At 44.3% G+C, this 23,814-nt stretch overlaps 1 protein-coding gene across 1 annotated transcript in view; it reads left to right on the top strand.

The window, feature by feature from the left end:
• Positions 1 to 23,814, top strand: part of LOC125939734 (uncharacterized) — a 132,213-nt gene that overhangs the window by 2,803 nt on the left and 105,596 nt on the right. The window contains exon 2 of the mRNA XM_049663459.1: positions 4,785 to 5,020. Within this exon, the coding sequence (XP_049519416.1) occupies positions 4,785 to 5,020 (236 nt within the window). The remainder of the gene's footprint in view (positions 1 to 4,784; positions 5,021 to 23,814) is intronic.

Below are 23,814 nucleotides of genomic sequence, written 5' to 3'. Positions count from 1 at the left end.
TTTCTTCGCGGACAGTCTCAATCGGCTATAGATCTCACTTTCTCCAGCTCATCTTTAGCTATATCATCGTGGAATACTATAGACTGTGCTACGAACAGCGACCACCTCCCAATTATTTTTCAACTTGATTTCCCTGTGATTTCTCTTAGAAGGAAAAATAACTCATTTATAAACTATAACAAACTTCAAAAAGACTTGAAGTCTACGATGCTTTCACGTACGGCTATGCAAGAGGATATTAGGGCTCTGAGCCTCTGTGCAGTTTTAAAGCGTTCCGCGAAGAATGCAACAGTTAATTTAACCTGCAACACAGGTAAACCATTAAGTCCGTGGTGGAATTCAGATTGCGCGAGGGCCCACCGAAAACGAAAAGCTGCCTGGAAGCAACTTCTTTGTAATCAATGTCCAAAGAATTGGAGTGATTACCAATTTGTTGCTGCAACATTCAAGCGTACGATAGATAAAGCCAAAGAGGAGTATGATATGAATAAATACAATCATCTGTCTAAATCAAAAAACAAAAAAGCCCTTTTTAGGTTTTTACGCTCTCGAAAAATGATTCCAGTTCCAGCAAATATTGACTCTTCCGTGCTTTCGCCACGTGAATTATCCGAATTATTAGAAAATATTGGAAAAGGACTGAAAGATAGGTTCACTTCAATCATTCCACCGTACATAGTGAAACCGTTACCACTAGAGGAATTTAGGGAAGTCACAACACAAGAACTGGCGGATGTTGTTCGCTATCTGCCTTCTTCAGCGCCAGGACCAGATGGAGTTACCACAGCCGTGATAAAAATTCTGTATGAATTGTCCCCAGAAGAAATTTTGAATATGGTAAATTACTCTTTAAAAAATGCGTGGGTACCTTCAGAATGGAAACTTGCTAAGGTAATTCCGATACTTAAAAAACAGGGAGGTCGATATGATTTAGATAATATTAGACCAATTTCCCTAACATCAAACTTAGTTAAACTAATTGAACGAATTTTAAATTGTCGAATTACGACCTACATTTCTGAAAACTTAATACTTAGCCCCTGTCAAATTGGTTTTAGATCAGGGTGCTCGATTTGGTGTGCGCACGTAGATTTAGAGAGTCGCATAAAACTTGCTCGTCGCCGAAGAGAATATTCAGCATTAGTGACCCTGGATCTAGCAAAAGCTTATGATTCCGTGGAACATAGCATACTGATATACAATTAGAGAATTACAGGTTTCCGAAATACATCACGGCGTGGTTGTCAGAATTTTTAAGGGAAAGAGAGTTCTACTGTTTTCAAAACGGATGTTCATCGTCTAGGTATAAGCAACAGAGGGGAGTACCACAAGGATCAGTATTATCTCCTGTTTTATTTAATATATTTTTAAGCTCCATCCCGCTGCTCCAGGACATTCATGTGTACGTTTATGCTGATGACATCGCTTTTTTTGCATCGAATGCTGATCTACATTCACTTTATCAAATGTTACAAAATTACTTATCTATGCTTGAAACTTGGATTGAAACCATACATATGTCTCTGAACGTTAGTAAAAGTGCACTCCTTCTCTTTCCTTTAGATGTTCCCGCTCACATTTCACTGATGTATCGTCAAGAGTTCATTCCTCAGGTGGATTCTCTTAAATATCTGGGAATTACATATGATGGAACACTAAACTGGAAAAGCCACATTGATAACGTCGCGTTTAAGGCAACTCGGGCTGTAGGATGGTTGCGTAAAATCAGTAACCGACGATACGGGCTGCGAAGAAACACATTAATTATGATATATAAAATGTATGTCCGACCAATCATGGAATTTGGCTGTGTCTTATTTTCTGGGTGTCCAGCTTATAAAATTAAACCTTTGGTACTATTAGAAAAGGAAGCTCTGCGTTTGTGCCTTGGACTCCCTAAGTTTGTTGCAAACAACTGTTCTGTATATGGAAGCGCGACTACCATGTTTAATTAGTAGATTCCAAATCCTTACTGTCCAAACGTACCTAAAGTTTTACGATTCTCCCCAAAGAAGATCAATGTATGTTTTCATTAATGAACCAAGTACGTTTTTTAATACTCATTGGTCGCGACTGCACACCCCTCAGATCGTATTCGTACAGGCACAGCTATCACCACTGAATGTACAAATTCAATGTATTCACCCAATAAGTCAATCCAAGAAAATCCTCCAAATTGAATTTGACGATATCTTCCCCTCGAATGCTAAACTAATGCCATTCCAATATTTAAATGACCAATTACTAGATTACCTCTCTCACCAGGAAACAAACAATATAATAGCCACGGACGCTTCAATGTTAAACGAAAAGGCTGGCGTAGGCATCTTTTCTCCTTCTCTTAGTTGGTCCTTTTCTATTCGCCTTCCGGATTACACGACTATTTTCATAGCAGAATTATTGGCGATTGTTTTAGCACTGCGCAAACTACCCCCGAATCAATTATCAGCTGTCGTAGTAACAGACTCTCGGTCGGTATGTGTGTCGCTTTCCTCGGCAACGAATTCAACTATCTTAAATGTGTTTCAAAATTTAATCCCTACAACGTTACAAAAAATTAATTTACTCTGGGTTCCTGGACACTGCGGTTTATACATAAACGAAATGGCAGATTTATTAGCCAGAACATCTTTAAATGGACCTGTGCTTCATATTTTACCGGATACAGCTTACGTCACTGCATCGAGATTCAGAACGTTTAGCCTACGAAATGACTTAATCAAATTATCGCTGATCCCATCTACAGACTTTCAGCATCTCGGTTTTGGCTGGAATAATCAGTGGTGTCCTTCTCGGCAGTTAGAAGTTACATTCTCCAAATTACGCTGTCGCATCCCGGAATTGAATTTCTATTTACACAGAGCTGGTCTGACGATGTCCCCTCTGTGCCAAAATTGTAAGGAAATTGAAACAATAGACCACTACTTTTTATCATGCCGACGTTATTCAAACCAGAGAACGAAATTACTCGAAGCTCCACTCTGCAAAATTGGATTAAGATTAAGTACACCAGTATTATTATCATTTGGGGCCTCCTCCCTCGGCTATTGTCACAGAGACGTTTGTTGCGCAGTCTTTCAATTTTTAACAGAAACAAGACGATTACCCTGTTAATTATAGTAACCTTATTCTACCTATCAGATCAGTATTCATTTCACTGAAATTTGTTTCTCCAAATTCGTTAGTAACATTGTATTTTTTCTGACCTTGATAATAACTATATTTTTCACCTTTCGGTTAGTCTGACTGCTCGTTGGCACAATACTCTAGGTATACAAAATTTTCTTTGTTTTTGTTTGTGCCTTCTTTACTTTGCGTATCTCATTGTCAAAAAGAATTTTTTTTTTTTAGCTACCTACTGCCGCCCGATTCTTGGCCTATCCCCCTCAGTGGGTGCGAGCCATGGTGAAGGATCATCATCATCATCATCATCAACGGCCATTGTGCTCTCGGCACTCTATGGAATGTAAGGACGACTCCATCTCACGCTTCCGATGCAGGGCTGCGGTGGGCCTAGCAGCCCGACGCCTAACTCTGTTGATTAGCGACTGACATTTGCTCGCGTGTGTCAACCCTTTAATGCTATTCTTGCATTTTTGCAGCAAACATTATGGACCGCTCACGCGTAAGTATTCTAAACTCAGATATTCACGCGCCCTCCACTCGTCCCTTCCTTCTTTCTTCTCTTTTTTCCTTCTTAGCTCAACACGTGTACTGTAACAAGCAGAACTGACGGATTAATCAAGCTTGTACTTCTAAAATGCTTTCCGCTTGCTTAAATTAACTGACTTGGTTGCTAAAGCGTTTTGCCAAGCATACGGTCATTTATTGGATACCCAGATGAGGTCACCACATTTGAAGGGAGGGGGAATGCATCAAATATTCTTGTACCGTTTTTTGGGTGCATGTTAAATAAGCCCAGAGGGTCGAGAGCAATCCCGGGCCTTTCACTACAGTGTCTGTGGACGCTCCAGTTTTGCTTTGCAACGTGAAAGGGCTCCTCGCGAGGGCCTTTATGAATGTTGTTTATCTACTGGTAATTTAAAACTGTTTACCGCAATCTTTCATTTTTTCAAATTGGTTCAGTATTAAGACACAGCATAAATCGAACTGTCGCGACACCATGCTGCCGGAAGGTGAGCTTCACGGCCCACCTACTTACACTCTTTTTGCCGAGGGTGCGCTAACATTTACGTCGCGAGTTTGATTTCTTTTTCTCTTCTGCTTTTCTTGCTGCGTGGTGTACTCCCTGTGGTTGGTTTTGTGTGCTCTGGATTAGATGACTTACCAAAGTTGCGCGCCATATTTGGTGACCTTGTAGAGTGTCTCCCGCCGAGCCATTTACACGTGTGACGTTGATCCTCTGGCACGAAGTCGGTCTCCCTTAGAAGGAGGGACGTGCACGTGCCTTTCTTTAAAATTTAGGCGGCTTTGGCACCGCGCAGGGGTTCGACATTTCGCATACACAATGTCAGCCTACCTCTACGTTCACCGCGTTAGTCAGTTTCTAATGCTCATACTTTGTGAGCACCCCTGAGAGTCAGTAGAGTTTAGACTAGGAGACGCAAGCCGCACCCAAGCATTGCAGGACGCAAGCTCTACTGTGGGCATTTGTGTTCTTTTGTGCTCACTTTTGGTTCTTTTGTACGCCCGGATGTTTGCGTCCTCAATGCTTGGATGCGGCTTGCGTCCCGTAAGGTAAAGCTTTCTATTGGATCAGCCTTCTTGTGTATTGTTTAGTGAGATGCTGGCTTAACTTCCAGTGCCCGGTGTTTTCATTGCAGCCTAACTCACCACACCCTCCTCCTGGGAACGTTCTGGCCACGCCCGAGTCCGCCCCCATGAGCCCCTTCATGGTGGAGTGTCTAGAGGAGCTGGACACAACTCCCCTGATGGAGACGGGCCAGCCCACGCTGGTAGACTTCACCCCGGACAGTCCCGAACTCAAGGCGAGCAGCACGCCATGCTGCAAGCTCTGCCAGTCTCCAGAAAAGGAGGCTCCCAAGGATGTCGACAACTCGTGAGTGACTCTTATCCTTGTCGCTTCGCTCATGTCGTAGAAAGGCAATTACGGGACGCTGAACAGAAGTGAAGTCAGATCAGACTGACAGAATATTCTTACAAAATTATATTTGAGTTGGTGTAGTGGCGATGTGTTTTCAGAAGGCCAAAGTTCCATTGTGTAAAATAATTGCTGAAGCTGGAGTGCTGTGTCGGTGTGACGTGACGAATTTAAAGTTACATTTTATTGCGATAGCAATTATATGGACACTTCAAGCGGTTTTTTTGCCGTCGACGTCACCGCTGTCGTCGCTGTCGCCGTGACGTTCCGTATAAAGTCCAAGGGCGATAAAATCGTCGCGGCGCGCAATATGTGCGAGTGAAAGCGAACGCACGGCGGAGAGCAAACGTGACTTGTTCCGTCGCGCGAATGGCCGTGGGGGTATCGGAGGGAGGGAGGGGAGGCGAAGCTGTGCTCAGTGTTGCCAGGCCGGACGAGGCTGCGTAGCCAAAAGTTAGAGAGAAATTGTGCCCCAAATAAAGCCAAACACAAAAAGAGAGCCAAATATTTCATCGCCAAATATAGCCATTTTTATTTGCAGTTTTATTTGTATATAAATTTTCACATTGAACTACGGCAATCCTTTTTTGCGCAACCCATTTTAACCAAATGTCCTTGCCGCCGGGACGGTCGACATCACGTTTTTACATAGAACTTTTTCACGGAGTAAATGAACTTTTTGGTTGGTCCACGGAGGCTATCTAGTTCCAGAGAATCGCTACAGAGGGTGAAATCATAGTGCTTTTATATTATGACAGATAGTACTAAGTTATTATTTATAGTTATAATAATAACTACGGCTTTTTAGCTCACGTGAAGGCAAAATAAGGTTCAGCATCATTGAGCTCTCACGTGACATTTGCCTACGGCGTAGAAAAACTTCAGCTGTCCAGCGGTCTTTGACGGTCTACCTCCATCTATACCTTCAAAAGAGAGGGGTTTGCATTGGGTCGTGTCTGGCACCCATACTCAGTGATATATTCCTGGCTCATTATGACAAAGTTATAGAAACTTGTATGTCAGCGGTGAAGATCACCAAAGTTTTTAGATATGTGGATGATTACCTAGTCCTGTTTGATTCCACTCAATCTGTAAATGATGTAGTTAACATTTTTTCTCGATGTCTTGACAGTCTGGAGATAACACACGATCTACCAGTCAATAATTCCGTCCAGTTTTTAGACTTAAGAATTTTTCTGTTCGATCATCATATTTGTTGGGAATATCATCCTCGTGACAATAAGATGCTGCTTCCGCATCATTCATCACATTCTAAGCTGGTGAAACGAGCAATCGCTAATCTGTGTCTTGACAACGCGTTCCGCAATTAATGCCCCCATAAAATGTCTAGCAGCTTTGACATACAAAAAGAACGTCTATCGGACGCAGCATACCCTAACCATGTACTTATATCAGTAGCAGAAAGTGCGTTAAGGAAGCTAAGGAAACGGAATGCCACGCACGTGAGCACTATTGACAACATTAAAAAAGTTGTTGTGCCGTATTTGCATAACGTATCACACGCTCTAAAGAAGATTGGACGAAACGTTGAAGTAGATATAATATTTTCCGCTCCGCAGACATTGCTTAGCCTATGCAGTGCCACAGATGCGTTTGCCAAGAAACGCGAAGTTCGTAAAAAGAATCATCAGACCCCTATTGTGTCGTGCGTAAAGAATGCTGTGTATCGCCTTCCGTTATCGTGCGGGAAAGTTTACATTGGACAGTCTGGCAGGTGCCTGAATGATAGGTTAAAAATTGAACCGATACCGAGATGGTCATGTTTCTGTGCATTGCAGTGATTGTGGGTGCAAACCCTTGTTCAAGAAGTGTTCTGTTTTGTATAGAAATGTAGATAAAGTTACGCGAGAGGTAGTTGAAGCCACTCTGATAGCGAGGGCCGGTGATAGCTGCATCAGCTCCCCTTCAGTTGCTCTGAATACAAATGAATTTGCATTCCTGGATGCGGCTGGTTTTCATGTGCGATGATTGGGCCTTTTCTCTATGCGGGCCTACAAATACGGTTGCTTCTCGAAATTCACTCAGTTGAAAGTTAGCGCTCGTCTTGTTCTCTCGTTCTTGTACGTGTCTTCTAGCGCTATGACCACCTCCGCTGTGACGGTGACGCGCCCACGGCTTTTTATTGCGATAGCAATTATATGGACACACGAAAGCTGATTTCTGCCGCCGGCGTCGCCATCGCCGTGAGGTTCTGTATGATGTTAATGGCGATCAAATCGTCGCCGCGCGCCGTATGCTGTATGTGCGAGTGAAAGGGAGCGAGGGACGCGCGCTTTCACGGGGAGCGAACTCACGGCGGAGAGCAAACGCGCGTTATGTGCCGTGCTCCATGAAGGGCTGCAGAGTTAAGCGTCTCTTTCCTCCTTTACAATCACCACATACATAGAGCAAACGCGACCTCTTCGGACGCGCGAATAGCCAGGGGGGGGGGGGGGGGGAGGGAGGGAGGGAGGGGGGGAGGGGAGGCGACGTTTAGCTGCGGCAACAAATGCCTATTTATATAAAAACGTTGTGAGGCGACAAGCTGGTAATGACTTCCGACGCTGCTCGACGAGCCCCGTTCTGATTTCGTCGAAAACCTCCGAGCCGCCCCCAAAGGCACCGGCAACACTCACAAAAGTCGCGCGCGTTAGGTGCGAACGCGGGCAAAACGCCGAGGGCGTCGACAACAGTTCTGCGCGTTGCTGGTGCTGCTGCATGTCCAAGTTTATACAGGTGATGAAACTACTATCCTTATTCCTTATAGCTCTCTACTAATTTGCTATCGCAATTGATGCTTCGCCTTTCGCTGCAAACTGCGAGAACTTTTTTTATGAGCGAAAACCAGTGTTGCGCGTTATTGACATCTCGTGACATCTCTCCTTATTTGTCTCATCGTCCTATCTTGTTTTCTTGTTAATTAGCTTGGCCCGGGTTACCTGGGACACACTCTATATAGTTTCCATTTACATCAACCTGTCCGCCATCTTATGTGTCTAGCACGCCAAAAACATGCGTTAAAAAGAAGTGAGACAGCAGATACCACTCGCTGTCTCAATCGGTGTAAGCGAAGCTTTAAACGGTTCCTACGCACGACGGCACTCCAGTGTAAGAAGGGCGCAGTCTTTTGCGGCGACGAGCACGTCCCGAACGTAACTTGCTCGAAATGGCAAAAGCCGCGACGGTTCACAAAGAGCAAAGGTAAACCACAAATTGATAACAGTGGTAATCCTGTGAAAACCGGTTACTGTCAGAAAGCGAACCATGTTGATATGCTAATAATAATAATTACTGGTGTTTTGCGTGCCAAAACCACAATATGCTTGGGAGCCATGAAGCAGTGGTGGACTCCGGAATAATTTTGACCATTGGTTCTCTTTAACGTGCACATAAAACTAAGTACACGGGTTTTCCTACTTTTGGCCTCGATCGAAATGCGGCCGCCGTGGCAGGGAATCCAACCCCCGTACTCGAGCCAGCAGCGCGACACCTCACCTGCTAAGCTAACATACTGATGATATACATGTGACGTGGCGCACTGATGGCATCGTGGCAAACATGTTTCGATATTAGCACAAGTACCTGCGTCTGTCACGTTACGGGCAAACCAACTATAAGTAAACCTACCAGGACCCACTTTGGGCTTGGGGTCTTGCTCCCATTCTTTTTATACTTTCTCGCATACTTCGCCCACTTCCCCATGGTTCGATTCTCCTCTCCGAGGAGGATTCTATCTTAAGTCTAACCTACGGAAATGAAACTCTAATGTAAACACAAACAAACTAATCTCGCAAGAAAAGGAAAATGGCAGTAAAGCTTCGCGTCAGGAACGTGGAGCAGGTCGAAAGCGGCGCCCGGCGCGATAGGTCACCAAGAAGCCATGGCCATGGAGCGTGTCATCTACCCGTGCCTCTTTCATGTCAGTGCCACGATGGCCCGACCCTATTTTATTGCTCTCACTTTCTAAACACAGCCACGTAAGTACAGTGTAGTGTGAAAAACCCTGTACTCCCAGGCTCATCCCGATGCCCGAGGATTGGGTGTCTGACGATGAAACGGGGTGTAAGTTTCAGCAGCGGCGTACCAACTATATCTCGAGTGGGGGGGGGGGGGGGGGGGGAGCAAACCGTAAACTATTTGACTCGCTCTCTCTCGCCCTCTCTCTCTCTCTCTATATATATATATATATATATATACATATATATATATAGATTTACTAATAAAAGAACTGAAAACGTCTGGAAATGCGTATGTCAGTTGTTTTTTTTGGTTTCACCGACATAGATCTATTATGAACCTGCCATGGCGAACGAGGGGGCGTAAAATTATTGGAATTTATTTCATTTCGATATATAAGATGTCAAGTTGATGCTGAGACAAAAGGCAGTGAATGCCCAGAGTTCGTTGATCCCGCCCAGTAGCAGCAGTGCAGCGCAGACCAAAACGCACATTTGTTAGACAATTTCATTAATTTAGCGAATAATTGTACTTGGTATTTAAGTATACAGCACGAATGTCTCGCTACCTAAGGTAATAGTATTGTCGAGGGGATACACAACGAAGCACATTGATCATAAATGATTGCAATATACACAAAAAAAGGAAGCAGATGTGTGCGACCTTCGATGATTGCAACCAAATTTACAGCGAAGCTGTTTTCTTCGAGTAGTTTTAGTAAAAGTTTCAGTTTCCTGTAATTATACCGCATAGTTTAAAAAGTTGCCCGTATATGACTGTTCCGTTTGAAACCTCGCGCGGGCCGCATATGTAATTCTTTTGAGCACGTCTTGTTGGAAAATATAAAAAAGCCAGTAATTCAATAACACACACGTTAATAACTTCGCCATAACATTTACCGTGGTGTTCACCAACATTTACCAAGACTGTGCTTGATCCAACTTCATGTATCTTCGTACAGAGAGTTTTCCTACCATACCATCAATTTTCGCTAAGTTTAGACTTCGTGGCGTTTATAGTCAATTCTGCCCAGATCGTTAGACAGGCTGATAACACTCTGGAGTGCTTGCATACGCAATTTATTGCGAAAGCGCCAATTCTCATCTATTTTGAACTTTACCTACACATCAAAAATTACCTGGTCCTAAAAGTCACAAAACATAAAGCTGCGTCCTTTAGTTGAGTGAGGACACCAGGTGAAACCAATAATAATAGGAAGAAATTAGGGTTTAATAATTGTTTGTAAGCTTCTAAATAAGCCAGAAACATCGCACACATTGTACTTAAAATGCTGCCTATTCCGTCAAAGTACAAATTATGTGAAAGACATAGTTCTCTGGGGAGATTGAGAAACCTATGCTAATAAAGGCAGCGTGATACTTTCGAATACTTGCTTACAGTTCTTTTAAAGCTGCATTTGATCAACACGCGTTTACCATCTCACATGAGCGTGACGTATTATTCCCGCTATGTTCGCAAAATATGCCCTCAGTTGTAGTTCGTGCTATGACAGCGCAGCCGTAAATTCTATTGGAAAATGCAAATTTAAGCCACTTATTTGGAAAATTGCCTACATATTGCCCATGCCATGCGCCTACCTTTCTCCAGATATAAGCAAGTAGCCATGTTAGCTCACCGAGGATACGCAGAAACAATCTATGCATCTCGTATGATGCACGAAAACACAGAAAAAGGGCGGCTTAGAAATTATCTGCAACTCTTGCATTTTAAGCAGGAAAGCGAGTTTCGCAATTCATTGCGCTTAAAATTCTCGATATTTTCATGGAATTTCGAGTCCGTCTCTCGTGCAGTTCTTTTAGGAGTCTGGAAAACATTTCGACTAGCGGCAGTATGACACCCTAAAACACTTCAATGAGAAATTTCACAGAACGCTGTAATGAACCTACACAGAATAAGCATAAATCGCTCGTCACTCAGAACATTGCTTCGTACTTCGATTAAATATAAACACCGTGCCACGCATAGTTTACCGCGGATACTGGGGGAACAATTAAATGCCGTGTATAACGCATACAATTTGGGAGAACGCGAGTATTCAGTAACTTTTTTACGAGCACATAAAGAACCTACACAGTTCAAATTTTCGGAACACATCTCCAAAAAGTGATCTTCATTTCTTCAAAACATTAAATATCCGCTGTTCTTGCTCCTGCCGGGAAACAAGTAATAGTGTAGTTCTTATGTATAAACGGCCTGAAAATGCAATCGACAAAATTAGAAGTGACACATGCCTTCAGAAAAAATTCAGTTCAGTGTTCTATCGCTATCGAAATAGTTATGCACCTTCGACCAAGGTCATTTTCAGGACCATATCTACGCTAAGTCGTGATTACACAATGAAATTCTACAATTAGATCTGTAAGCGGTTTGATTACATGTTTGATGGTGATAATATACTGAGATTGCAATGCTATGAAGACTATATCTGGACGGAGATTCAATACTTCCAGGATTTGATAATTCAACGACTTCTTGCCGTGAGGCACATCAATCGTTGGGCGCGACTAATTAAAATACTTTTTCCGGACCTTTCCCATTGCCCGCAGCTTAAATATAGCAAGCCGATTGCGTTTTCAAATACGGTTAGCCGGTCCCCCCCAAGATGGGCATGATGCAAGTAGCGCAAGCGGAAATTTGTTACGGCGGGATCGAACTGTCCGGCGCCAGGCCTTCTCCGCAATGCGAGCGTGTATGGCGAATCCCGCGCTTCGCCATACACGTTGTCCAAGCAGGGGATACGTAGTAAAGAAAAAATTAGTTACGTTGCCACTCTTAATTATTAAGAACGTAAAGTTAGCCTTAGTTGCAGCGTTCGACTTTCCAGCGTGCTGCCGAAAGGGCCCACTTTCAAAGGGGGAAGGCAAGTGACATACTTTGCCCCCCCCCCCACTTTTGGAAGTGGGGGGAGCAAGTGCCCCCCTGCCCTCCCCCCCCCCCCGTAAGATACGCCTATGAGTTTAAGTACATCAAAGATCAAATCCACCGGGTCAGACAACGGCGCTGAGAATCGAGGGGGCGGAGGGCATTTCGCGCACGCACACACGCACAGGCGCGCTGCCGGCTCAGCCAGCTAAAACATAGCCTTAGAGATTTGTTTCTACTTGATCAGACCCCCTCCGGAGCGTTGATTAGGCCACCACTTATAGCCCAAACAAAGCCAAGTCACATATTTTCAGTAGCCCAAATATAGCCACATAGCCAACTCGTCCATGCCGACGACAAATTTTTTTTCTGTAGCCCAATTTCGCTATATATAGCCAAACCTGGCAACACTGGCTGTGCTGCGCCACCAAATGCGTATCTTGCAACCAGGCGCAAGGGGCACTGGTGACTCAATCTCCCACGCGAAAGGAGGAAAGCGGGAAGGTAGCGAGGGAGGGAGGCGGGGTGGGGTGGCTTCTACTCTGATAACAACTACGTACTTGTACTTTGCGCCGGTAAGGGTTTTCACGCGCACCGTATCTTGAAAACGATCTCGACGCGCCCCTGACCTTTGTATGCGCTGTGCTTTCGCAGTTCAGTTTCCGTTCAAACGATAGTCCACACGAACCTTTGCTGGCTGCGGCGCCGCGCTTGCTCACACCGGTGTTTTGACAGTGGTTGCCTGCGGTAATCGAGTGTGATGTATTCATGTTTGCTTGTGCACGCTGACACCACGCTTTTTAATTCAGTTATTAAGGTGTGAGGCCAAGTCAAAATTGCATTTTTTTTTCAAAATGTAAATTTCTTGTTTTCCGCTTTGTTAGATGAGGAATTTATTCTACATCATTTTGCTGAAAAAAGTATCTTCCGACGCACTTTCTTACAAAAGATACATAAAAAAATGTAAACCCACCCGGCGTCTACGAAACCGAAACTGAAAGTGCTAGTTTTCTGTGGAAGAGAAAAAAATGCCCTGGTTTGCAGTTCTTTTGTGGTTATCTAAGAATCGTATCACGTAAAAAGTTTAATAACGTCATAATAGCATTTTCAACATTTTCTTTATCAATTAAACTTATAAACGCCTCACCACGTGGACGTGCAATGTTTTGCACGTGTTGTTGACGTTCTGGAGGCTGCACAAGCGTTAATGGAGCAGCGGATTGTGTATAGTCTCTGTCGCTTACTTTTCCTTACTGGCAGCCACAGAATAGGGAAGTTTAGAGCGCAAATACGCACACAATGAAAGTGGGCCGGCAATCTGTACAAGGCGACGGACCTGGAGACATACTGCAAATACCTGTAATACTGCAAAGTAAGCTAGAAAAAAAAGAAAGTCGAGGTGCCACATGGGCAAAATCAGACAAGAGCAAGACCCACGGCGGAACTGGCTACAAATATAGGGGATTTTAGCTGTCCTGATCTTCTTATGTAAGCGCTATGCTTTGAAATCTTTTTGTTGATTTTCTCAGAACCCATATTTTTGCAATTTCTTCAAACGCTAACATTCATAACTTTTTCCCTAATAAAGATTTTTTGTGAAACTTGGCACAATTTTTTTGAGATTATTGGGTGTGCAATGAACCTCAACAAGTAAAATCGTACCACAAGTTTTGATATGGATGATTTATACACCAAGGCACACCCAATGGAAGCACACATGTTTTTTGTTATTTCATCACTATGCTTCGAGAATTCATCTTATCTCAGTAATTTTGGTTCACTGCACAGATCAAAGCCTCCCCTCTACCACTGCCAGAAATTGTGTTTTTTATTGAGCTAAATTAGAGTTATGCCTGTTCGCGTGAGACCCACATTTAATTAAATTTTTCAAATAATAAAAATATTGAAAAAATAATGCAAACTTTAAAAGGCTCACATGGGCCTAAAAAAGTGTGCTTTATGATGTATACCAATAATTTTATTGTTTACCCTTTTTTTAACTTTTTTTCCTGGCACTTGGCCTCATACCTTAAGCGAATGTGTCCAAGTTTATGCAGCCGATAAAACTAAGATCCCTACTCCGTATAGCTCTCTACTAATTTGCTATCGCAATTGATGCTTGGCCTTTTGGGCGAAACTGCGACATTTTTTTGTACTTGGTTCTTTGTGGCTCTGTATATTCTAGAAACTTGACAGGTAATTTTCTGTGGCTCTTTTAGAATACAGTTTAATCTCCTTGCATTGATAAAACAATTAACTATGCGTGAGCACACGCCATCAAAATCGCCCGTCGCTGTGAACTGGCGCAAACTTCAAGGCAGTATCTCCACGAGTCTCTCGCCTTTGTGTTTACTATCTTCCTAAGCCTCATGCTCCCAGTAAGAATAATGTTTCACACAAAGGTGGGTTATGGCGTGTTTCGCCCAAAATCTCTTCGATGTACGTACGCTCAAATCACCCAAATGCGCGAGATACTTTGTCGTTTTGTGTCTACCTGACACTTTGGGAAGTATGCATGAACAGGACAGGGAACTTTGCTTGATTAAGTGAATTGGGCTCATGTTTACGTATAAATAACGAATGTCCATCGTGTTATTTCCCTTGGTAATTTTGTAGAAATTGAGCGGTAGCTTGGACAACTATAAGGGTAGTAATCATTGCAGTGCTCAAAGGGGTCTTAAGTTGTCATCATAATGTGGGGTTTTGTGCCTACCTAATAGTTGGAAACGTAGTTATACAAAGGTTAGAAAAGTTTGATTAATAATCAAATTATGCTTGTGACGACGTTTATTTCCTGTAACAAGGATATTGTTACGGTGAGGAAAACAGACAAGGTCGACGAAGGAGAAGAGGACGAAGTGGCAACAGCCTCTCTGTGTTCTCAGCTGCTGTCTATCTCCTGTAAATACATTCTGTAAATAGTTTATACCCGTGACATTTTGGTGGAGTTTGGTGGAGTAATTAGTTTTGTCGCTGAATTATTCTTTAGCAAATATGCCCAGCAGCCTAGTCACTTATGATGGTAGTAAATAATGCCGTGCTTGTGTGTTGCGCTTTATCTGAGCCGGCGCGTACGGGCGACTTAAAAGCGCAGGCATAACTGCGGCGCATGTGACACGCGGCCGCATTTCGCTGGATTATACCTGCGCTTTTTGCAGCCTGGACACCTATGATGGCAGTAAATAACGTGCTTGGAAGTGTCCTGCGCTCTAACTCGGTCGGCATCTAAGGGCGACGGCATTGAAGGCGCAGGTGCGTCACGCGCGGCGCAGACGCACATTACAAAGTGGCCGCTATGAATTCTACCGTCGGCTCGTAGGCGGTGTGACTAGCGGCGTTTGCCGCATTTTGTCGGGCCAGCGCTGTAATGGAACATGTCCCATCTGACGCCAGAGCCGCTAGGGTGCATCGCACGCTATCTTGGCTGGTTGGCAGCAGGCATGCCTTCGAATTCACACGAGAGATAGTGTTGAGTTGGCGACATCTAAAAAGTAAAAACTGAGGAGAGGCCCTGACGTCACTTATTGGGAAGCCTCCGCCATGCCGGAAGGTTGCGTTACTGCGCTATCATATTGTTGGGGCAGATTCTCCTCACTTGTTTACATTTCTCACCTCCAGCGTGCAACCATGCCGGGCTGCGCGCAGACGCCGTAGAGATCGGATCAACGGATCAAATCGGGATTTACCATCGCAATACCGGTGCCAAAGCCATGCCATCCCAGTACTGTGCTCTAGCGTCAAAAGAAGTTCATAGCGAACTCCCCAAATGAGACGATGAGGCCGGATCCCACTAGTTTTCCTGGTTTTTTAAAAATAAATCCGAGCATTAATTCTCACCTTACTCCAAGAATTAGGGTGACCACCCGTCCCGCGCCTCCCGGGAAAGTCCCGCTTTGAGGGCTGCTGCCCCGCGTCCCGCAAGAGATACACAAATCTTTAAAAATGTGCCGCATTTCACACTTTTATATTATTGCTCGGCAACGCCTTGAGTTCAGTTGCATCCGGCCACGCTGTATGAGAATGTTTTAGCAGCAAGCACTCCAAGCTTCCGAAAAAGACAGCTAGGCGCGCCGTTCATGGCGGCGACGAATGCTTCTAGCGTCAGCTGCGCGCGCCGTCCCCCCATTCCTCCAGATGTGGGCCCCCGGTTGAATTAGTTGCCGGTTGCCGAACTGTCAAGTTGAGATTAATAACTTTGTTTTGTGTCACTGCATATTAGAATCATGCATAAAATAGTTTTGCTTACACAGATATGTGTTTGAACTTCAAATTTTATCGCTTACTCTATTTCCTTGTTTCAAAGATGACAAAAATAGCAAGTGAACGTTTCTCACCAAAAGTTAAACCACACATTTTCGTAAATTTCTCACATGACTCGCTAAGTATGATATGCCCGCACGTTCTTTTATCGAACTTTTCTGACACTTGCACCGCATCCATCACTTCCCTGCGCCCCTCTGGTACACTGATAACCTGTCAGTAGTAAGCAGAGTTCACCTCATCATTTATTTATTTTATTTATGTAATATATACCTGAACCGCTCATGCGGGCATTACAGCAGGGGGCTACATTGCAAAGGAAGAAAGAAGTGATCACATACGTAAAGCGCGATAAAACGCATCATTCTTTTGAATATTAACAACGTCAGGCGAAAGAGCATTCCATTCTCTTATAATTCGAACAAAAAAGGAAAACCGAAAGACGTCACCCCTAAAAGGGAACTCGCGGACTTTCAGTGCATGGTCACGTCTCATCGACACATATGAGGCGAATGAATATACATTTCTCTCAAGATTGCTGTTTTAGAATAATAAACAGCGTGAAAAAATTTCGTTCAATGCTTGCCACGATAATTTCATTTTACTTTCTGTGACTTAATTTTCTGCTGTAGTTATTAAAAACAAACCTAACTGCCCTGTTCCGCACCTTTTCAAGCTATTCCGTGAGATCAGCTCTGTAGGGATGCCAACAGACACAACCGTAATCAAGAAGACTACGAACATAACTGAAATACCATTGCTTTTTAATTTATCCGGTAAATGACTGAAATGTCGACGCAGGTTTCCCAATGAACCTATTACCTTATTTCCAATGTGCGTAATGTGCCTGTTCCTTCTTAGGTCAGACGTCATTAAAATTTCTAAATATTTGTATTTGTCAACCGTTTTTAATGGCATATTATTCAAGGTATAACGTACATGACTGAAATGCGCGTTTACTTGTAAAGGTGACGTGATCACATTTTTGAACATTTAGTTACATTTCCCATGTATTGTACCATGTTCCTACTATGTCTAAATCAGTCTGTAATGATGCAATGTCCCTTGCATTATCTCTGACTCTATAAATGACACAATCATCCGCAAGCATTCTAAATTAGGTCCTGACGTCAGTTGCAATTATAAATTAACAGTGATTACCGGTGACAACATATCGAGAAGGAACTTGGCGGTTAACAAAGAAGCTCGAGAACAAGTTACGGACTGCACAAATAGCGATGGAACGAAAAATGTTAGGCCTAACGTTAAAGGGACCCTGAAACGATTTTGACGATTGTGTACAAACGTACTGAGTCATTAAGTAGGTCCTTCTGATCATTAATTGACGCATCTAAGCGCTCCACGTAAAGCGTGTAATTTATTATAAGGTTTTAAAAATGTACATCGCTACCGATTGCAGCACGCCAAGCGGCTGATTTTTTTTTTTTGCCCAGATGACGTGTTTTGGCCAGAATATGTCACTGGGCCAGCTATCCGATTGGCTGCCCAGGGCGCGTCATCGATAATTTTTCCAACATTATGGTGAACAAATGTTCGTGATAGCTTAGATGTTAGTTAATTTGTTTCTATAAAGAGAAAGTAACAGAAAGAGATTGCACAAGGACATGCATCACTACACAAAAAGCACTTCCGGCCCACAGCAAGTGTCGTCTGCTTGTGTTACAACCGTGGTTACAACGTGCTCCGTGTTGACGAGAGCTGCGCGGTCAGTGTTGGTCTTGTTCTTTTTTTTTCGCAAGCACCATGGTTCGCCCTTGCGTTGTGGGCTGCAATCGTAGCGATCGGCGACATGTCAAGCTGCGACATCGTGCCCCGCTGCAAGGCAGCAGACGAGCGCAGTGGCGGTAGCTCATCGGACTGACGGTATCCAAACGGCGCCAGCATCTACACGTTTGCGGCCGTCACATCTCGTGGAAGGATTGCCACAATAGAATTTAGCCTGTCCGGTATTCAGGTGAACGCAAGCGTAAGTGTACTGGCCGTTTTGCCACGTTTTACGTGATGAACGGAGGGGCAAACGTGAACTGCTTGCACGGTGCAGCCACCTGGCGGCACAAACCTCAACCAAACACACAGCTAATATAGCAGTAACCAAGTTTTTTCTACTTTGTTGCTGGCTCAAATTTTTGGCAGGAGCGTAATCTTGAACGCGTTGTCTTTTTATGTTTCAAATGTTTTACACTTGGTTACAGGAATATTTGATCTGTATTTGGCTGTTTGAGCTCTGCGCCACCAGATGGCTGGACCGTGCATGGCGATCAGGCTGCTCACGTACGTCTATGAAGCTCCTACATCACAGCGGTATGGAGGGGCTTTAGTTTAGGCATCTGGATATCCGTCAAAACACCCAGCCCGCCTGCGGTTAACGGAATACCGGACACGCTCGGCGTTGCGACAGAACGCTCGCAACGCACGCTGCTTGATCGCTCTCGCTAGGGATCGACGGCCGGGCGGCTAGCGGAGAGGTTGGCGAGCCTTCGCGCGCTGGCTCCAAGACAACTGGAAGTAGACGACAACCTACGTCACAACATGACGTAGGCCAGCGCAGGCGGAGCTTATCCCCGATCACTCGGCGAGCGAGTTGAGGAGGAAATGCATGGCTAGGGAGGAGGGTAACTTGTAATCGCCCGTAGCTCTCCTAATATGAGACGCTTCACTTAAATTGTGACGCGAACGTTTTACTGTAGCTGCCCCCTACGCGTCTACAAAATTTGTCCGAGCCGTTTCAGGGACCCTTTAAGAGACAGGAAGAGAGCGGTGGGGTTCAGAGCAAACTGGCATAACCGAGATTCTAACGGACATTAAAAGAGAAAAATGGACCTGGGCAAGCCACGTAATGCGTAGGATGGATAACCGGTGCACCATTTGAGTTACAGAATTGGCACCAAGAGAAGGGGAGTGCAGTCGAGGATGGCAGAAAAATAGGTGCGGTGATGAAGTTAGGAAATTTGCAAGCGCAAGTCGCGGCGAGAGGCCTTCGCTCTGCAGTCGACCTAAAAATAGGCTTATGATGATGATGACAGTGTTGTTGATACAGTGGTCGCATTAGGAAGTGACCACTGCCTGTGTTGCTACCGCCTTCAGCCACTTTTCTTCTTCCAACAGTGCAGCGCGCTTAGCTTCTCTCGCTACTTTTTCGTATTGTGGCGTCGAAGTGTTCGGCTGCAAATGAGCGGCCAGCTGGAGGACCGCTGGCGTTTAAAACCCCGTCTCAGTGCTAAAGATGATAATCAAGTGTATGGTGCCCTGTATCTGCGTTTCGAACGTCGCTATTGGAAATGACAAATGAAACTTCAGCGTACTAGAAGCTACAGCTTGAGTGATATTGTGAACATACATTAGAAAGAAATTGGAAGCATTAGGCGTACGCTTTTTCAGCTGCACGTGCACAACACTTAAGAACCCTTGCAGCGTAGTTCACCCTCAGCTACCTTTGCCTTCGCTTGGAACTTGTACACACATTTCTTGTCTGATGTTAAACAGTAGTGTGCAGTGAATTTCCTCGACATTACCAATGTGATACCACTGCAGCTACATTAAAACGGTGATACTACTGCAGCCTAGGATATTGATTTGGTCTCGACGAGAGAATATATTTTCCTGGTGTGTTCTCTATAAGCAACACTCATCGCCAAGAGTTAAGACTCTATTAAGGTCGTTAAGCTGATGCAGATGCTTTTACTGAAATCAACGTATCCTTGCCAGAATGAAAAGTCCAAGGGGAAGAATAGTAAATGCCATATGAATCGTGGGAAACATAATGAATAAATGCAACCCAGAAGAAACTCGCAGGTAGTAGAAGGCTATATTGTTAGCACACAAAAACAATATGGACTTCAGGGCGCACACCAAAGTACGAGGTCTTGGTGTATCAGGGTAGTGGTTATTGTTGAAATCTTTCAACGAAAACTGCTCACTATTCGCTGCTTCTTATATTTTACCTAATTTGGCATTTTTTCGTTTGAGAAGACAGGGAATGGCTGGCCACTAGCTATTATGCAGGTTTCTTTATTTTCGAAGTTGCTGAATGTGTCAAAGAATATGCAAGGCAAGCAAATAATCAAAAGAAAGCCAGGCAATGGATGATTTTTTGGTTACATGTTGAAGTGCCATAGTTCAATATGAATGTTTTGCTACAGCGTAGTTCGGGAAGATTTGGTCACTGGTCTAGAAATATATAAGTGACTGTCGATTTGCCAGTGACATGTGGACAAGGTTTTGTGCTATGCCAAGTAAGTTGTTCGTCGCCTCTGTTAGCTTGTGCATAAGCGTAAAAGAATTTCTGTTGCTGCCTTAACACTACCAATTACTGAACATTGTACAGAATAATATCTGCACACGCACTTTTCCATAAACCTGCTAACTCGTCACATTCTGCAACACCCCCTAATGTTTGTTATTTTTATTTCTAGTTAAGATGAGAAGGGTAAAATGCCTTTTTTTTCTAAATCGCAGGACAGAGAATTGGCTGACCTTTGCTCAGGAGGACTTGCGCGCCAATATTTTGCGCACGAGCACACCCCAGCAGTTGTCCCCGAGCGTTTCTGCTTTTGAGACGAGTTTTACCGGGGACCCAACAGACGCACCGAAAGACATTCCGAGCGACGAGGGGAAAGTAGGTGGACCTTGTACACTTGTCCCTCGAGTGCTGGCCAGTGGTGCAAGAGACGCGCCTTCAAGCCCAGGCCTTGTGACCCACGGCAAGGCAGTCGAACATTTTGGCGCTTCGGATGGTGCCACAGCTGAAGTATCGGCTGACGGTGCTCCACAAACGTCGTCTTCCTCAGCCACAGGTAATCAAACAATTCACCTCCAGATGTCATACAAGGGGGCCGAAAGCCCTTGCCACCACGTCGGTAATGCTCGCCCAGACGACAGCATTCTAGACAGTAAGCAGCTGTCTTTTCTTTTTTGCTCCTTCTTTTGTCGTTGGAGGTGCCCTGAATGCTCACCCTATGGCCCCATAACATGGTCATTACATAGAGGGGGCGCAATATCTACAGAATATGCTACTTAAACTACTACCAAAAATAGGTATTTAGAAGCAAGAAAATATAGCACAGAAATTAAGGAATACAGTGGATCTAGTAGCACAAAATTAGTAGTGAAAATCAATAATCGATAGTACCATACAGTAACACAATCAATAATTCAAAGCAATATGAAAGTCGGAAATAAAAAAACAAAGTTTAAAGCAAAAGCATTGTTTCAAATAATGGATATGTTAATAGATTGACCGTAATGTCATTGTTTTCAATGCATTCTTTCAGAATGAAAGATACAGTTGTTGTTCTTCTGTGTAACCATCGTGCACATTGCTAAATTCCAGATGGACTGGTGAACTTGCGTAAAGTACAGCTTTTTCGAGAAATATCATGCTTCGAATCATTTTTCCGTCGGATGTACAGTGCGACGGTATGTACGTCGACTCCCAGGACCTTTTTCTTTTTTTTTGTAAAATACCTGCAAGCCGGCTTCATCATACGGAAGATTTTTTTTACATAGCTGGCCACTGTGTATGTACTGGGCTGAAAAGTTTAGGGCAGCAGTTTCTGTGGTCTAATGTCATCTCGGCAGAGCTTGTTATGTAGCTACCCGGTGAACACAAGTATTAAACGCTATGTGAACACAACTAATTAAAGCTATGCAGTAAGACTAGCATAATCATTGTTCGCTATACATAATCATTGTTCGCTCAAACTTTGCGCTGCAAAAGAATAACAAAAATGAGACTAAAGAAGCGGGGAGCGCGTTCAGCACTTCGAACATTGTTTAATTCCTACTTGCCATCGGCGCACAATCTGTAAACAATGTACAAGCACATCTGCATACAGTCAGCTGACTGTTTGCTTTCTATATAATTTGTAGAGTGATCGTTTTATTGTTAAATAACTTCACTCCAGTGCATTCACTTCCCCCATGTGACAGAAACTTGGATGATAGCCAATTAGATAAGGACCGTAAAATAAGTGATAAAGCAGGAAACGACAGTTATATTTGAGAGACAGTCGTATGAATAGGAGAGCAAATGGGGATATACAATATTCTAGTTGCAATTGTGAGGAATAAATGCAATTCGGTAGACAACGTAAGTTCTACAGCACATAACTAGACATCTATTAGATTTACTGAATGGGTCACAGTCGACAACGGCAGATGATGATATAGGTGGCGTGATGAGAAAAGGAACTTTGCAGGCATACCATGTGGCCAACAAAACGGGAGAAATTAGTTCGCTAGGAGGAGTCCTTGTCCTGCAGTGGGATTGCTATAACTTCAGTTGCCCTCTACTCCTTTCGCCTTGGCTTTGCAGACCAAGATGGAAATATATTTTATGTCCTTGATTATTTTGGCCCGAAGGTGGGACACAGTGTCATTGGATTTACACAGGCACTCCACCGTTACCGGCTCTTGGGGAGACGTTTGTCGTCCAGAAAGGCTGTACCTCGAATGCCGCCACCATGGCCTCGCTTGGTTTGCCCATTGCCGAGACCACCTTTACCATCCAGGCTATCCCCTCTGTGAACACGGCAACAAGGCAGGCAAGTGCGACTGGTCAAATTTCCACTGATTTGAAAGATATGGAGTAGCACGCAAATCATTTTCTGGTAAGTGGGCATGGCACTCTGCTGCCGGGCAACAGGTTTGATCCCTAGCCGCCTCGGCTGCAGATTGATTGGTGCCAAAACACTTATTGCTCTCTCTCTCTGTCAAACTACCAACTAGTCTAAAATTCAACTCTTTTAAACTAAGTAACAGGCAAACTTTAAACTAAGGCTGTGGCTAAATGTACGTCCGACGTCTGCCTATAGCTTTTTTTAGTTATGTTAGATGAATGAGGCAATCTTTTTATGGAATTCAGTGTTACTGCTACAACTGCCGTCTCTGGTTCGATAACGTTGATGCCCATTTTCACAAGAAAAACTTTCCTATCGGCGCCCCTCGACGCCATAGCGTGACTACGTGTGCTTCTCGCAAAAAGACCAATGATGCAATTTCCGCTACCTATCCCGTGAAAAGCGTCCGTATAGCAGGATTTCGCAATTACGTGAATGTTAAACTTGAAAGTGCGATTCACTACTAACAGAAACGTAAATTAACCGTAGCAGACAACCGCAAGTCTTCTCCAACAGTTAGCTCCGCTGGCCGCTGTTCAAGTCAACTTCAGTTTTCGTTCGGGAAGGCACGCGAAGGACCCTTTTTGTACCGTTTCCTTGGTCGCTCAAAGCACTTCGTTTATTGCGACAGCAATTATATGAACACTCGGGAAGATTTCTGCCGTCATCGTCGCCGTGACCTTCCGTATTAAGTCCACAGGCGATAAAATCGTCGCCGCGCGCCGTACACTGATGTGCGAGTGAAAGCATGCGGCGGTGAGCCGGCCGCGTATTTCCAATTGCTAGTAGATACAGCGCTCGACCGCTGGCGCCACGCTGCGCCGCTCGCGCGTACCATGTTTCTAGGAGGCGTTCACGGAGAAAACGCTGGGCTAGTGGTGACTAGGCTGCTGTTGGGATCGGTGGTATTATAAACGCATCACCGACCGCCGCTTCGCGTCGGCGCCCGGCACCACGGCTTCCGTCGTGGCACCGGGGTTCAACCGACCACGCTGGCAAACAGAGAGGAAAAAA

This window comes from Dermacentor silvarum, chromosome 1 (assembly GCF_013339745.2).
Source record: "Dermacentor silvarum isolate Dsil-2018 chromosome 1, BIME_Dsil_1.4, whole genome shotgun sequence".
NCBI classification, from domain to species: Eukaryota; Metazoa; Arthropoda; class Arachnida; order Ixodida; family Ixodidae; genus Dermacentor; species Dermacentor silvarum.
Note: the sequence above shows the minus strand (reverse complement) of the source record. Positions and strands in the feature narration are given on the sequence as shown.